Source organism: Sinohyriopsis cumingii, unplaced genomic scaffold (genome assembly GCF_028554795.1).
Source record: "Sinohyriopsis cumingii isolate HCF-2022 unplaced genomic scaffold, ASM2855479v2 utg000229l, whole genome shotgun sequence".
Taxonomy (NCBI): Eukaryota; Metazoa; Mollusca; class Bivalvia; order Unionida; family Unionidae; genus Sinohyriopsis; species Sinohyriopsis cumingii.
Window position 1 is genome coordinate 3,600,139 of NW_028315879.1, and position 17,247 is coordinate 3,617,385.

Genomic DNA, 17,247 nt, shown 5'->3' on the forward strand with positions numbered 1-17,247 from the left:
ATGGTTTGAATGGATTCAACCTCTTTCATGCAGATGTGTCGATTTTTGCATTAAAATGAACTAACGTCATAGCTAGCACAAAAAAGAAAACGTCTTCCACGCTTTACTAAATGTCAGAAGCCTTGATCATTCCTCAGTTATCTCGACTGAGGAAGACAATACTATATACAAGAGCCCTGTCCTATTTAACTGCTTCATACCATTTTTAGGTTGATATTTTTTGACTTTCTAAGTCTTTGATGATCGAAGTTTACCTACCTACACCCCATCCCCATTCTTAGCCAAATATCAAACAATAACACCTTACTGCTGTCTTCCAAAATATTAATTTCTAGTTCTTATCTCATGTTCAAGTAATGAATGGAAGTAACTCGCGTTACGGTGTGCTGCTTAAGAACTGCACGTATCGGTGAATAAAGCGTTAGCATATCTCAATTTATTTTGGTCATTTATTTTACAGATACAATTTCATAAGTTTTTTTTTCTTTTTTATTATTAATTTCGTCGTTTTTAAAAATGTTTCCTGTCGTAAATTTTGCAATCATTCGTACATGCATTAAAGTCACGTGTATGCATTCAAGTCAATTTCATTAATAATAATCATCGTTTGTATAAACTGAGGACAAGACGGAACATGATTTATCAAAAGAAAAAGCAAGCGACCAAAGAAACCGTCTCTAATATACATAACCAAAACTGTGTTAACTTTATCTCGACAGAGTTCGATGCCATATTGTACATCTTTCTGCGGCTAGTGCTCTCCCTTACATAATTGATGCCAAGAATATGGGGGCGCCACTTACTGTGGAGACGTGCCATCACTATCTCAGCTTGGAAGCAGAATCCATTCCTAACAAAGCCACACAATTTAAATGCTGCCCACCAATCAGACAAAAAGCTAACCAGGTAATCGTCATCAATGTACAGCTTTATTTAAATATGACTTTGATGTTTATGTTGAAGAGTTTCGAACATTGCAAGATTTAAAACAAAATCTTTGATATTGTTCATGCATTTATATAAATTATTGTTCCTTTAATAATGTCATGACATTAATATAAGAATGCCATCTATATGTTTAAAAAGTCTAAATAAATGTTGATCGCCCTCTTACACACACACACACACACGTACACACACACACACGTATAGTTATATCCATTCCATGGCCATTATAACTATCCATCTGAGGGTCTAGATCGAGTGATGATTCGATTGATATGGGTACAGGACTAGTGAATGAAGAAAGAGGGTACTTACGCTTGATTTAGAAAGAAACTCCAGTGCAACTCCACTTTGGAACGATCGCACTCTGTTCCTGATAGATAATCATCTTCTTAAGCTTAAAAAGCTGTCAGCAAAACTTGAAAAAATATTTTTCATTGAGCTAAGGACTTCGAAATATAATGGGAAACGTCTTGCCTTTGAAGACTTTAAAATGCAATGAAAAACACGCAGTCTTTGTCTTTGGGCTTTTTAAATACAATGAGAACCGTGTAATTTTGTCTGAAGACTCATAAGTACAATGGAAAACGTACAGTCTTTGTCTGAGGACTTTTAAATACAAAAAAAACCGTGTATTTTTGTTGGAGGACTTACAGATACAATGAAACACGTGTAATCTTTGTCTGATGGCTTCTAAACACAATGGAAAACGTTTAATCTTTGTCTGCGAATCATTACTACAATAGGAACCGTGTAGTCTTGTCTGAGATTTATAAATGCAACGAGAGCCTTGTAGTTTTGTCTGAGGAGTTATAAATACAATGGAAAACGTGTAATCTTTGTCTGAGGACTTGTAAATGCAATGGGAAATGTTTAGCCTTTGTCGTGCATTTACAAATCTCGTGCAGCACTTTAATTTCTAATCGTATTTCTTGTTGAGGTGGAAACGTATATCAAACTATTCTAGTATTATCTTATCACAGGAGATGTATATGCACATACAAATTAATCAAAATCCACAGAATCAAATTGTTAATGCTCGAATATATCCATAAAGCAATGCAATACGCATTTTACGTACGGTCCATTTAAAAATTCGGGAGACATTCCAGAAGGATGTTTCAGTGGCTGCAATAGAGAGACTTTAGAAGGTCCTGTGCCACGTGTACAGCCTGTTATTTTCCGTTAGCTATAAACATTCCGTTTACCCTGATTTTATCTGCCATTTTCAAAGCCGCGGACAGGATTTGTGGATCCTAAGCGAATTTCTCCAGTAGGGCCCTATGAATTACAGAAAAAATGTCTTCTCTTCAGCAGTGGGCCTCACGCCCGCTGTGGGCCACCGAAATTTCGTCCCATATGTCCTACCGTGTCCACGGCACTGGCCATCTTGCACATTAATATGAAACACAATGATAAACGGATTATCAATATTAGTCTTGACAAACCGATGCTGACATGATATTGTATGTTCAGAGTTGTTCCTCAAATAAAAGTAACACTTCGGAAGGATTTTATCGTCATCGAGTTCAAAATGCCGAAAGGATCAATACCAAGTAAAATCCTCTTCGGATGAACAAGCTAATCTCCAAAGAACGGGTTCTGATTGACTAAATGCCAGTGATAACGCATCAGCAATACTATGGATTCCAAACGCAGTACAACTCTAGGCAAAAGGTCGTTTTTCTTGAAAAGGGACGGGGAGAGAAAAAGGATCACTCACATTCCACAGTATCGTTTTAGACGTACTCCTATATTTTGTACCACTGCAAACGAACGTCCAGGTCCTCTTTAGAAAACAGGCGTAATCAAAATATCGAAACACATGAAGGAAATACACTACCTTAGAGTTGAGATGATAAAGTCTATTTTAATGTCACTGAATAATGTAAGCAATTTTCTTGATGTTATTTAAAACAAGAACAATACTATTTTCTTTGTTCCTTGTCATTGTTTTTTGTTGCCAAATGAGATTTAAGTGCTATGCATTGTACATCATACAACTGAAGTCATGTTTTGTAACAAAGCAATCATTTGCACATCATATGAATAGACCAATGTAAATATAATTTCTGTTTTTCGATAATCAAATTGTGTCAGGGATTGTTCTTGTGATTTAGATTAGGTTAAATTTACCTTGGATTTTGGTCCAAAGAGCTATCCCTCATACATTCATGGATATCTTGAAAATGAGGTTTTATTTCGTGCTCGATTATATTGACAACTTAGCAAGCCAATGCTCCCGAACTAAGGTCTTTATCATAAGTTTTGTTCACCATGATTCGTCTTTTCTTTTCAAATGCCTAGTTCAGGGTTATGTTAGGAATAGATTGGAAAACCCAGCATTGAAATTTCGTGTTGTTGCGAATTATTTTAATGATTCTGCTAGGCCGGAATATTAGACACCTAAACGATATTGGAACGTCATGGACTTTATCACCAACGCCAACGTTGTGCAGTGACGTGAATGGAGATAAACTGGTTTTGATGCTTTATCGTACTCACATGATTGCTATCACTTCTAGAAATTTATCTTTGTGGATTTTTTAAATTTATTCATTTGTTTTATATTTTTATCATGTTGATTATATATCAAGGTTGAATACTGGGCTAAATACAAATTCAGTCTTTTATAAAATTTGTTTCATCGACAAAAGAATGCGTTGTGGGATGCCCTAAAGAATGGCCATATTGATATGGTGGTATCAGATCACTCGCCTTGCACTCCGGATCTCAAACTTCTAGAGCAGGGCGATTTTCTGAAGGCCTGGGGTGGCATTGCCTCCGTCCAGTTTGGTACGTAAATCATCATGGTGAAATCTGTATTATTTGTTACTAATGCAAATTAATTTGCTGAAGGCTTAAATATTTGCATAAATGACTATCAGGAATCACACGGTTACCGCAGTGTTATCGAGAAAATACTCAGCTTTGTGATTCTTGTGGAAAGCGGTTGTCCTTAAATGGGCTTAAATATAATTTTGAGATATTTTTTCCTTTCTAATATTTTTGAGGTATTGAGATACGTAAATTTAGAACAAAACGCTTTTACATATTGTGAAATGAAAATGGAACAAAGAAAAATTGAAAAAGATCTTCTTGCGATATAAAACATGACTTTGAGAGCAGCAAAAATGAATGCCGAATCGTGCAAATATTTCTTGAATTTTTTTTTAATTCACTAGTGTAACTGTAGCATTAAAAGAATCCCACTAGCTTCTACCAAGGAATTTAAAGAATCAGAAATCCACAAATGTCGTTGATTGTTTAAAGCTGTCTTTCCCTCCTATAAAGAACGTATTCTATGCAGCTCATAACTAATTGAAACATTAGTCCATTTAATGTTTGGAGAAATACTGAATAAAAAGAGCACTGATCGCGCCCAGTGACGTAGAGGTTGTGAAAACAAGATCTACTTTTCTCCGATTTTACATGTAGTCTGTCACTGTATCTGGGCAATTGTCATGAATGTTTTCTGGATTTATTACATTTTACTTAAGGTAGAGTAGGTTCTATGTCAGGCACAACTCATTTGATACTGAAAAGTGGAGTGTGGGAGCTGATGTTCTACATTTTGCTTTGTCAACCTTAGAATTCGTTATGAATGTACTCAGCACAGTTGCTAGTACTAGGTTCACAATGCAGTGAAATGGTATTTATTTTTATTTTTTTGGAGTGGGGGGGGGGAAGAGGGTGAGGACTTTCTAACATTGATTCTGGAATTCCCACCACTTTAATAAGGCATTGGCTACGATGTTTTTTTTTTTTTGTCTCTTAGTTTACATAGCCATGCGCATGTGGGTGGGGTGGTGTGCGTGTGGTCTAAAGCGCTCGCTCACCGTTACGAATCACTGCCATTTCACCTGTCTGCATGGGTTCGAGTCCCGGATTCGGCCATTGTGGGTATGTGAGAAAGCTTGCCAGTAGCTTCTCGTGGGTCGGGGTTTTCCCGGGTTCTTCCTCCACCATTTATACTGGCCGACATGTATAGCCTATATTGTGCTGAAAAATGGCGTTAAACCCTACAACAGCAACAACAACATACGCATGCATGACGAACAATGTATTTTATTTTGTTTTCATGCTGTCTGATGGTACAGACACCTCCACACCTGTTTTCAATTTCTACATCTTTTAATGACTGGATTAGATTTTGAATTTATTTATTTAAACAAATTCTTCACTGGGAGTGCCACACCATGTTTTCATCGAACCCAAAGATTTTACCTTTATTGGAAGTTAGGATTGTCTCATATGCTTTATTTTGTTTATTTTTTGAAATCATTTTATCGCTTTTTCACTCTTTGAAAGACTCACGAGTGTATTTAAACAACTAAAATCGGATAATAATTATTTTTGACAAATATTTATTGTGTGTCTGGGTGTGTGTGCCTGTGTGTTTTCTGTATTATATTCATAAAGATTATACCATTTCGATAATATTTTAAAGGTTATGTGTACTCTTTTTTCATTCCCCATATTTGCATCTCTTTTTTGAACGCACACAGGTCTTTCGTTATTCTGGACCAACGCTGAAGGTAGAGGTTTCACATTAGCTGATACAGTGAGACTTTTATGCGAAAATACTGCGAAGTTAGCAAATCTGGAGCATCGTAAAGGGTCGCTGAAAATCGGACATGATGCAGATTTTGTTATATGGGACCCTGAGGCATCCTTCAAGGTATATAATCGACCGGTTCCTGTCACCGTTGAGCAATTTTTAGCGGCTTGTGTGATGTGTTCATTAGGACGACCGCCGATATTTCTGCGAGACAAAATATGCATCGGGTGTATTCCGGCGCAGTAAGCTACAAACATATCGTACATTATATTCGCCGGAATTTTTTTTCTGCAAAAAGAGAACCTGCAGTCTATTTTGACCATCATATGACGGTCTTAAACAATAAAACGATCATGATGAAAAAAAACCCCAGTTTCTTAAAACTGAAAATGTCTTGAAAATAAGAAAGTTTTCGAATTTATACACCAAGTTTCAGCATTCTTTTCTCATATGCTGGTATGCTTGCATGTATTGTTAAAAGAGACAATGATAAGAACGCAGACAAACCTTACATGCATTCTGTTAGCATTCAAAATATCTCCTATTACCGTAACAATGATAAATGCAAAGTTAGTTTGATAAATGGTGTTTAAAACTCACAAGTTTGACTGTTTAAGAATTGTTCATTAAACGATTAAACACAAGATGTAAAACGAAATCCATTGAGAAATAGGTCACTTCATGCTAAATGTATACAATGTACCAATAACAGGCCTTCGCCGCGGCTGGGAAGGGACGTCAACTAAGTACGACTATCTTGAAAATAAGACAGTTTAAAAATTAAACCTCTGAAATAGTTCAGTGTTTTCGATTAGGGGATTTTCATATATTCATAAATGTTTCTAAAAAGAATATAGGCCGGTGTTAGGTTTTCCTGGCTTATGAATACAAATCAAGTTCATGCGTTTCTCAGCTTTTTCGTAATTAGACGAACATGATGTTTTCATTGTGGTGAAAGGGCATTATTTCTCGTATTTATTATTAACATATATTATGAACGCATTATTTTATTGCTATGAATATATATGCAACCACAAGTACGTGTCTGATATTGTTTGAAACACACACACACAAAAACACACGCACGCACATGATATAACAATTAGTGAGATGTGCAACGTTTGATAGCGTACGGGTTTGTGACACATTTTTGTGCGGCTATTGTCGCACCAGTTTTTTTTTTATAGTCGGACACTAGAGTTAAGATTTTTTTCTACTGCAGGTGACAACCGATTCAATTCACCATCGGAACAAGGTAGGTTGGAAATACTTTTCTTATTCTTTCAAACTTGGAAATATTTACTGGACTAGAGTGAAAAGACGTATAATTCCGTCATGATATATTTTTCTCATTTGACCTTCTTTGATTCATAATAATGGTACAAACAGCTTCCTCGCTAGGCGCTCAGCATGAGATTAGTGTCAGGATTGGTCGGCCTGGTGTCAGGATAATGTGACTGTGTGGGACATTATGCTACATGTCTACGACATGATGCGCCAGTGCTAGAACTTGGTAATGCTGATAATGTTTTGACTGGCTCTTGCTTTCGTGTCGGTGAGAAATGAATGACATGAATGTTGTACAAATATAATAAATAATATGGATCTATATTGTGTTCGAAGTAGAGCATCCACATTCACAAGCTGATTAACAACAATAATAACATAAAACAAAAAGCGTGCACTAACAGATAAATGTGTAAAATGTGGTACAAGTAAATATAAATTTTTCTTCCTGGCACAGTCAGGACACAAAGTATATGATGGTGATGTAGCTACTTCATTAGGAAAATTACAAAGAATTGCATGGGCTAAATACCCAGGAGAAAAACATCTTCCTGGATATAATTACTGTGGTCCTAGAACCCGACTTAATATTCGACTTGACGAGCGAGATCAACCAAGACCTGGAGAGTATCCAATAAACGAGATTGATAAAGAATGTCATATTTAGGATGTAGCATATACAAGTAAAGATCTGCAACAACGACATCTTGCAGATGTGAAGATGATTCACTCGTTAAATTCCATAAAAATGAAATCTATTAGAGAATCATTAGCTAATTGGTTGATAAGATCTGTAATGAAAAGTAAATTATTATTTGGCGCCGGTAACTATTCAACCGATTATTGAAATAATGGAATCGATTTACAATAGCCCAAGAGGATATTGAAAAGGTAGAGCAGTGATTAGTAAACTCGCTGATGCAGCAAATGTTACACGTTCTGTTGCAGCAAAATGATTAGGACGACTGGCAATATGGCAAATGTATCTAACACCATCTAAACAAATCCAGCATGTACATTTTGATGTCAGCACTCCTAATGAAGTTCATCAAGCAGATATTTTATTTTTGCCACATGATACTATTAAAAGTGGAAGACGTCAATTAACATGCAAATGCGCGTTGACTGTCGTTGATGTTGCAAGTATATATAAGGAAGCAGAGCCGTTATCAACTAAAACAGCAACTGAAGTTTCTTCTGCTTTTGAACGAATTTATCAAGGAGGACCCTTGCAATGGCCACACCATTTAAAGGTTGATACTGGCAAGGAATTGCTTGGTGCAGTATCATCTCTGATGAAAAAACACAACGTCAAAATCAGACGAGGAGATGCCGCACTTCATCGTGATCAGGCAATTGTTGAACGACTTAATCGAACACTTGCTGAGAGATTGTTTGGATATCAATATATGAAGGAAATAACTGAGAAAGATATAAGATCACGCGAATCGGTTGTAAGATTACCAAGTGCTATAGCTGCATTAAATAATGAAATTACTCGAACAACTGCAATGAAACCCGTTAATGCTATTACAGAAACAAATATACCAATACAACGACGTGAATTTTCAAAACAACCAGTATTAGGTAATGTTACTGTCAGGCATTTATATGAACCTGGTGAACGTGAAGGTGATATTTGGAGTATTACAACACATACAATTTAGATTCAACTGTTCCTCAACGTGGATTTACACGTGAACAATAACAAGTAATTTCTGAAGACACACAATTACCACCGCATTAACTTTTGTAAACTAGAACCTCGACGTCAATTACATTCAAGATAGGTCAGCATTACATTTTCGCGTGTATGACCAAATTACTATTAATTCTGTCTACGGTAAATTGTCTTGGTTTATTTTTTGAATATTGCCACAACATTACTGTGTTATAGCTCGCACAATGGTCATTCTGTTGTTTTTTCAATGTCATAATAAATTCAGCATCGAGATCAAAGTTGCGCTTACATTTTTGTCACTTCCTTTATAACTGATTTTTTCTTACTTTATCATTGTCAATAACATCGCTATTACCATCAGTTTCGTTGATAAGTGCATGATTTAATATTTTTTGTCTCATTTCTCTTACGAGTCTGTGCATGGGTGTTAACACAACTATTTCCGAACAACTGTTCAAGAATAATTCAATCACGCGAGTTGTTTAATAAGAACCTCCAGGCCCATTGAGATAAACAATTTTATGTCTAGCTACAGGATCATATACAGATGGTGCAGATGCTAATTTTATTTTTTTGATTGTTTTGGCGATAAATACCTTTCATTTTAACGTCGGCGGATTCAGAATAAATGAATATATTTTCTTGTTTTATTCTCCATTCACCCCATGAAGCACAAGCGCCGATATGTAGTTGTTTTAGCAATCCTGTATTCTTGTTGATTATAAAACGAATCCGTGGCGACTCTGACAGCGAACCTGGAAGCCATATTTATCATCGATACTATATTTATCGAAACATGCGCGAACATTGAAGATATAACACAAGTAAACTGCAGTGACTCACCAACAATATTAACTTACAATTGTACCTAATTTAGTTCCCTTTGGCAAGAAAACTGTTTCTCGACTTATGAACGTATTTCTATTCGTTGTATCAGCAATATAAAATAGAGTTCAGCATCATCTATAATCAATCTTGTACAATGTCGTTTATGATTTCTACGAATTTTTTTATATAGCAAAATGAGCAGCAACTGAAGGAACGGTAAAACAATTACTCAGTAATTGTTCAGTATCGTCATGTGTATATTTCAACGCAAGATTATTCATTTCTTCATGCAGAGATTCCGTGAGATAAAAATCTCCAACAGGCCATATAAACTGATCATAGTTTCCATCATCGGAACTTTGAAACAGCTACACGGATACAGGATCATTCTTATTTATATCGTTAATTAAATCAGATATATCTCCATGGTAAAATTTAACAGCTCGATTTCGTGGAAATAGTGTTACTGCATTAATTCACGCATACACATTATGATCACTAATTTAAAGCGAAGCTCCTTTCGGTTTATACTATGATTCGTATAAAATGTCTCCTGTTATTGTTCTTAATATTATCGGGAATTTTACTTTCTTTCCAAATTCAGCGACGCCTTTGACATATACTCCGATATCTTTAACTATTTATCCCCACTCGATTATTATCTTATGTCTTTTGTCCGTTAAACCATTTCCGCGTATCGCGTTTTTAAAATGTTCCATTACCCGTTCGGCTACACAATTTATTTTTGAAAATTTCATCGGTTTTAGATTATTAACGCTGGGATTATCATTTATCGGATAAATTCCATAAATAACCGCGGTTGCAGGATACGCTCACTCATAATATGGTTTGTCAAATACCAGTCAGCATTCCTGGTTTGGAATTTTTACTTAATACAGCAATTGTTTCATCATGAAGGACAGGGTCACGTTTGTCACTGATGATATCAAGTATTGTTGGTTGTTTCTGCTATACAATAAACTTCACTCTAAAAAATATATTTGATTATCGAGATAATCAATAATCGTCACTGCTTGTTTGTGGTTCATTATAGCATTGATAACATCGTCGACACCATCGGTGTTGCGTATGACTTTGACCACAATTGAGATGCATCATCTTTACTGAATTCTTTCTTAGCGCCATGAATAGTATTAATCAAACCTTTATTCATCGGATCAACCAGTGATCGCATCGATAAGTCAGGGGATATTCTGTCAAGATTAAATTTATCTTTAGAAGGCTTTATCTTATTGATCTCTGTTAATTCTTCCATATTATAATTAAGACAGATATATATTGTGTATTGTACACACACACATACACACACACAATAAATGCAGGTGGCTCATTATAGGTTCTACAACTTCTTGTAACAAATCTTTTGCAAATGAATTCTGCGGATATCATTTACAAAGTGTACAGTGAGGGAGTTTAGGACCAAAACCATGTTTGAAGTGTGGTGATGGAGTTAGAGGGAAACGCAGTTGTGTGTGCAATGCGGCGTTATAAAATAGAGAGAAGAAAAGATATTACGATACAAAAATGAATACTGATAATAATGATAAAGTCATAAGAAATGTAAAAGGCTAACTAGCTAGATTTTAAAAATAATAATTTAGACAAATCATTTAAATAAATAAGATTGTTATACAAATCGAGCAAAAAGAATTTGTGAGACATCCCATCACCAAGAATAACGAGGCATCTCGTGATGGTATCATCAGACTCTGTCGACTAAAAAAACAGTTGGTAATGTCATTAATTCTGGGTATTTTATATTCAATACCGGGAAAAATAAAATATATCTTTGTTATACATTTGTATACGTGTATTTTTACGGGGCAATTGAAGACGGTCTTGTGATCGATCACATTGATTCAAATCCAGAAAATAACATTTTAGATAATGTACGAGCCATCACTAAGAGACAAAATAGTAGATTTGGTAATACTGGAAAATTTAAAACAATTGGACAAAGGGCGGTTAAATCTATAAATACAGAAACTGGCGAAGAAATGGTATTTGATTCAATGAACGCAGCTGGCACATATTTTGATATTTGCATGCCTTCGGCTCAGCGCGTCGCTGATACAATATACAAATCGGCCTTTTCGAAAAAATATAAGCAGAATATAGCTTTTCATTATTGTTGAAGGAAGACAACTCTGTCAAGCTAAGTTATCTCCGGTAGTGGTGCTACTAATATTATATTACTATTTATTTATTAATTTAATTTTTTGTGATATTATGTTTATTATTAGAATAATTATTTTATTATTCTGTGGTCTCTAGTGTCACTGTGAAAAACAGAGCAATTATATACGATATATATTTTATCCCTTTTTGCCGTTTTTGGTGGGGAAACCTATAAAATCCTATAATAACTAATAATTATGAAAGGTTCCTCAGTCACAAAATATATATGATAGAACAGTTATTTGATTAATCTGAAGCTTTTATCGTTGATGTGACAAGTATATAAATTACTAGAACATTTCAGTGTTAGTGAAGGGAGACAACTCTGTTTCTCTCTCCGGCAGAGTAATTCAGTAGTGACGTCGCTTGTTGCTGCGAATGACCTTAGAGGGATATAACTCTGTAGCACATCTTTCTCCGTTCAGCTCAATATTTTTTTTCATCGTAATTAATTAACCATCTAGCTAATAATTAATATCAGTGAAGTAACATAATTGTATAATAGTTCAAATTAGTAAAATATATCGACAAAAGTCAAGGTAGAAACAGTGAATACACACGCCGTTACATGTACAATACAGCTTAGCTATTTTTAAACCTCCAGGTAAATATTTCAACCTTGACGTTGTCAGTGCAGAAACATAATGCGCGATTGTTTTAAACAGTGTGTTTATAAACAGAAACTAAATTCACGGTGTAAATTTAATCAGTACATTGATGAGATCGTTGAGTGATTTTTATAGTTCGTCAGTTTTATATTCTGGTGTTACAAATATCGGTAGTTCTATTTCAGTTACTTTATAATAATCGAGAACTATTTGCATATGCGTCTTTCCAATATATTCACGCGATACCCGCCTAGTTAAAGCCCAGTTGACATCCTCGAGATCTGATATAATTTGATTGAAGTGTTGCATTGTTTCAATGATTTGTTGTTTTACGTCGTCGTTGTAATTAAGTATGATACCAGAAAATACATTTTGCAGTTCATCAAATACGCGCATGTAGTCCGGTTTAATGCCGTCAGAAAATGATCTAATATAATTCTAGTCAACACGGTCAGGATATCGATGGTTGGCGAATAATGGTGGTATAGGAAACATTCTTCTATTGCCCTCAGGTGTTATTATTGGAATATTTAAAAGTATGTTATTTGTTTTAATCCTTTCCATGGATGTCTATTTCGATATTCTGGATATTTTATAAATATTTTTGTCTGTGAGGAATTCGTCTAACTTGGGTTCTGGTAGTCCTTGATAGTTTGGCGGGATTTCAGGCCATCCTAGTACAGTTCCAATCGATGATAAATATATACAATATACGCGGTTGAATTTACTTCAAGCGCATCTGATAAGTGTCGGTTTGTGAACTTTTATAGCTATTTTAGATTCCTTTCTAGAGATAGACTTGCATCTGCGCTGAAATTCATCATTGATTTGTTCGATTTTGATAATTACGTGTAGGTATGCAGACAACTTTCCAATCGGGAGTTCCATCGTCGAGATTTTTATTTGCAAATACAAGCGAATTATTCGCCTGTAATTCAACGAATGATTTTGATCTGATATTTGGCCAGCAATAATACGTACGTAATTGTGCTAGCACTATTTCGTTTACTGGAATTGCAGTTGGAAAGTTAATGCCAAGTTCTGGATTGGTTGAGCTTACTGATATCATCGTAGTTTTTGACGGAGTTGTATTAACGACAATCTGCTGAAGTAATTCGTTCGTAGTTGACATTCTTATTTAAATCCTGATTTTTTAATCAGGATTCTATCAAAGTCATTATTTCCTTGTAAATTTTAATGATCTTAGTGAATTCCAAATCTGATATTTTCCCATCACTAAGACTTGTTAATAATAACTAGGATATTTTGGAGTATGCTAGCGTCGCTGTATGTAATTTTACTATATAATCATGCAATTTTGCATCTGTGCACGTACGTATTTGTTTGCAATGATATTAAGAATAACAGCAATTGTTGCGGTTGAAACACGAATTGTTACAACTGTTGGTGACATCACTAGCGATGGTGTTATTGTTGATAATAATACACCGGTTCCAGCAATAACAACAGACGCCGAATACACAATTATGTCGACGATAACTACACGTCTGCGATATTTTAAACTTTTGCTGTATACTCGTCAACGATATGTTTTAGTTTTGTTTGCCATTCACGTGCTTGATTGTACCTAAAATTCTGAACATTGATTGGAATGCTCATTATATTTTAATTAGGTGGGGATTTAGCTGCTAATTCAAGGCACAAATAATAAATCAAGCAGAGTTTTGTTTCTTCGGGTTCCACAGTAAATGTTTCCTCGTCGTGTTGCTCTAACATCACTAACATAGATCCCGGTAACGCCGTGAAATTGGGGTAGATATTGTAAATGTTACAACACAGATACTGATTGCTTGTATGTACCGGTAACCTCAGCGCGATGTTTAATGTTTTGACTGAGTGGTGACCATAATTGGTCAGACGCTACTGTATATACCACGTTGATAATCTGCTTCTGGGGAATTTTAATCAGATTACATTTTTTAACGATATCAGGAATTCCACTTATAACATCTAGTTTTTTTTTTCTAACATCATCGATATTACTCTGCGCTATCGTGATTAACTCTGAAAATGAGTTAGGATCTCTGATTACACTTAATCGTGTATGAATCGTTTCAATGTCTGACATAGCTGTTTTAATATCGCCGAGTTTTGTATTAATTTTAACGAGTCTTACGTCAACAGTAAACGGACTTGCAAATAATTCCTCTGAGATTTCATTAATGTTTCTAAAATTTCTACGAAGATTCATAAACATACTTACGTGAGTCATAATCAGTTCGCAGCGTGGTTAATTTAGTATCTACTGTATTATAGTTACTGTCTATATATGTTTTTTGTTGCGACATCTTGATCAGATGTTGGATCTCTTAAAACAACTATTTTATTTCCATTCATGCTGAGTTCACCTGTCATTACAGCTCCGACATAATAATCGCCAGGGTCTTTTTCCTCACTTACTGTTTCTTCCGCATTCCCTCTACTTAGTGAAGAACGCAAATCCCTCCGTGATCTAGCTTCCTGAAATTTAGATTCTTCTTTTTGTTTCCTTTCCTCTCTAGCCTTTTCAAGTCGCAACTTCATTATCTCTTTTTTTGCTTCCCTTCTCAGTGTTGTTTGTTCAAGATACTCATTTACTGCCTCGTTAAAATTTTTAAAATCATTAACATCTTTATCAGATCTAATTTGCGGAGATTTATTATTAATGCGAAATATATCTTTTCTCCATTTAGCACATTCTAAGGTTTTTACATATTCGGGTTTCACATGTTCATCTTCATTATGATTTCCATACGCAGCAATACCAAGTACCTGGTTTGGATCGTGGATAGTGGCAATACCTTCTGGTGTAAATGTATCCATGATGTTAGTTCTAAATCATGGAAGAGGTTCTAGTTGATCTTCAAATTGTGCTTGAGGAGGTTGCTGGAGTTGTGGTTGAGCAGAAGCTATCTCAGTTGGAAGATCTCGTAAAATATTTGTTTGTTTCGTTCTTCTCGCTATTTGTTCAGTTGCAGAAGCAACTCTTTCAGTATTCTCCGTAACGGGTTTAAATAGCTGTTCTATACCTTCCGCTAATTCTACCCGATATTATTGACGTTCTTGAAGTTTTGTCTGACAGAATCACGAACAAGAAGACATTTTTTATTGCTTCTAATCTGTATCTAACCAATATAGCTGTGTAAGACTTTGTACCTGGTGTCATTATTGATATAATAATGATCAAATTATAGCAGCATAGTGGGTAGGACCTCAATAAAACGTCCGGCGGGTAAACTAAACGCGCATACTTTAAAAAAAACAGACAACAACGATAAAGTAAAAAAAAAAATTGAGAAATTCTCTGTAAGTTAGATGCTTCGAATAGGCGTTATTGACTTTTTATTTTCATTTTCGTAGGAAGCTTATATTTTTCAAAAATTGATGTTCCAGCAAGTGGTCTGTTCACCCTCTCTGCTGCTAAAGAAAAAAACTTTAATCAGATGAAAATGGCTGTATTTAAATGAAAATTAATACCAGCGTACTTGGACGTCTTAAACTCGAAAATCATGGGTTATCATTATTTTACAAAATCATTTTCATTTATGGTTTCAGATTACTCCCTACCTCGGAAAAGAGCTTAAGGGCGTTATACATATGACGGTTGTTCGGGGAAGACCAGTTTTCAAAGATGGCCGACTGCCAACTAAACCCACCGGAAGTTTTCTTCTCAATGAGAAGACATCATCCGAGACTTTGAAATCTAGATTTAGTAGTTCTGTTTCATACACTGGTCCAAATCAAGAAAGAATATTAGCAATACGGCGACAAGTTTAGTCATTTTCTGCATCCATCGTCGATTTGCAGTGGGCATCGAAATTCAAACATTCCACTCTATTCCGAGCCCCTTGAGATATTTAGCCGTTTATTCCAGATCACTTGTCAGTGGAAAATAGAACACAAAATTCTGAGATAGGTGCTACAAGACTTCATGCACAAGTGCACGCTTTTTCGGTGGGACTGATACGTACTACTTATAAACCCAAAACAGTGAAGAAATCGATACCATCCATCAAATATAGCAGAGCAAATATAAGTATAGATTAGGTTTGCTCATAGACAAGTCAAACGTATAATAAAAGAACTCACGTTTCAAACTTCATTTTACGAGAAAGGGAAATTCGTGCAAGCGTCAAAAGGCAATCTACAGATTGTATACCATAAACAGATTTTCCGTTAATATGATCTCTCTTCTCTTGCACACATATCTTCTGTCCCGGACAGTTGTATTTTTCTGTGAGATTCCAGAATGCAGAGTTATTCCTATTTTGAAGTATCTCATATACTGACTATAGTGTTGATAGTTGTCAACAGACAGCACACAGTGGCCACTCTTTAGAGAACGATAGCACGTTTTCAATTGCGAAGGGCAGCTGACATAGCATGGATGGAGGTCCTATAGAAGAAAAAAGCAGATTATCGATTAATCTTATTGTAAAGGATTAATATGAAGGGATTAGATAACGTTGCCTGGAATTATTTTTTTTTTATCAGAGATGAATAAAAATTACGACTGTGTTGAAAAACAACATAAAAGCGAAGCAAAGAACAGTACCTATGTGATAAGAATTGATATGATTTTGCATGCATAAACATAACTATACTTCTTTATCAAAATTAAATTTGCAAGAATAAATTACAATTAAAACTGATCACATTTGCTTCTTTCATCATTAATTCTCAATCACTATTTTTAAAAACAAAATCAGTTGAATCACAATTTCCATGCAATAAATAAATGTTTTGTTATCAGTGTAGTATTAGCAACTATATTTAAAAGCGACCATCATCCATCTATAAATGTAGGAGGCGTATCCTGTCTCAAATATTCTCCGTTTCACCCGTATTTTCTACTTCCCCAAAGCTTTATTACTCAGTAAAATGTCCTACTGTGTTAGATGCTTCTTACAATATCTTATATGTAGTGTACAGCCTGTCCGTCGGAAAGAAGAAATAACTCGGGCATTGCAAGATCTGGATTTCATACACCCGAGGCTTGGTTAGATATACAAGTTCCTGGCTGTATTTAATTTTTATTTTTTATATATGAAAATATTATTTCTACAGAAATAAATATGAGACGATCTATACAGGCATACTCAAAAAACATTCTTATGCGCATACATACACATTTATCT

At 35.1% G+C, this 17,247-nt stretch overlaps 1 protein-coding gene across 1 annotated transcript in view; it reads left to right on the forward strand.

Moving 5' to 3' along the window:
- Nucleotides 1–16,761, forward strand: part of LOC149774453 (allantoinase, mitochondrial-like) — a 38,184-nt gene extending 21,423 nt beyond the window's left edge. The window contains exons 7-11 of the mRNA XM_089945141.1: nucleotides 720–906; nucleotides 3,603–3,741; nucleotides 5,454–5,626; nucleotides 6,729–6,761; nucleotides 15,665–16,761. Coding sequence (XP_089801267.1) covers nucleotides 720–906; nucleotides 3,603–3,741; nucleotides 5,454–5,626; nucleotides 6,729–6,761; nucleotides 15,665–15,886 — 754 coding nt within the window. The 3' untranslated portion in view covers nucleotides 15,887–16,761. The remainder of the gene's footprint in view (nucleotides 1–719; nucleotides 907–3,602; nucleotides 3,742–5,453; nucleotides 5,627–6,728; nucleotides 6,762–15,664) is intronic.
- The last annotated feature ends 486 nt before the right edge of the window (nucleotides 16,762–17,247 follow it).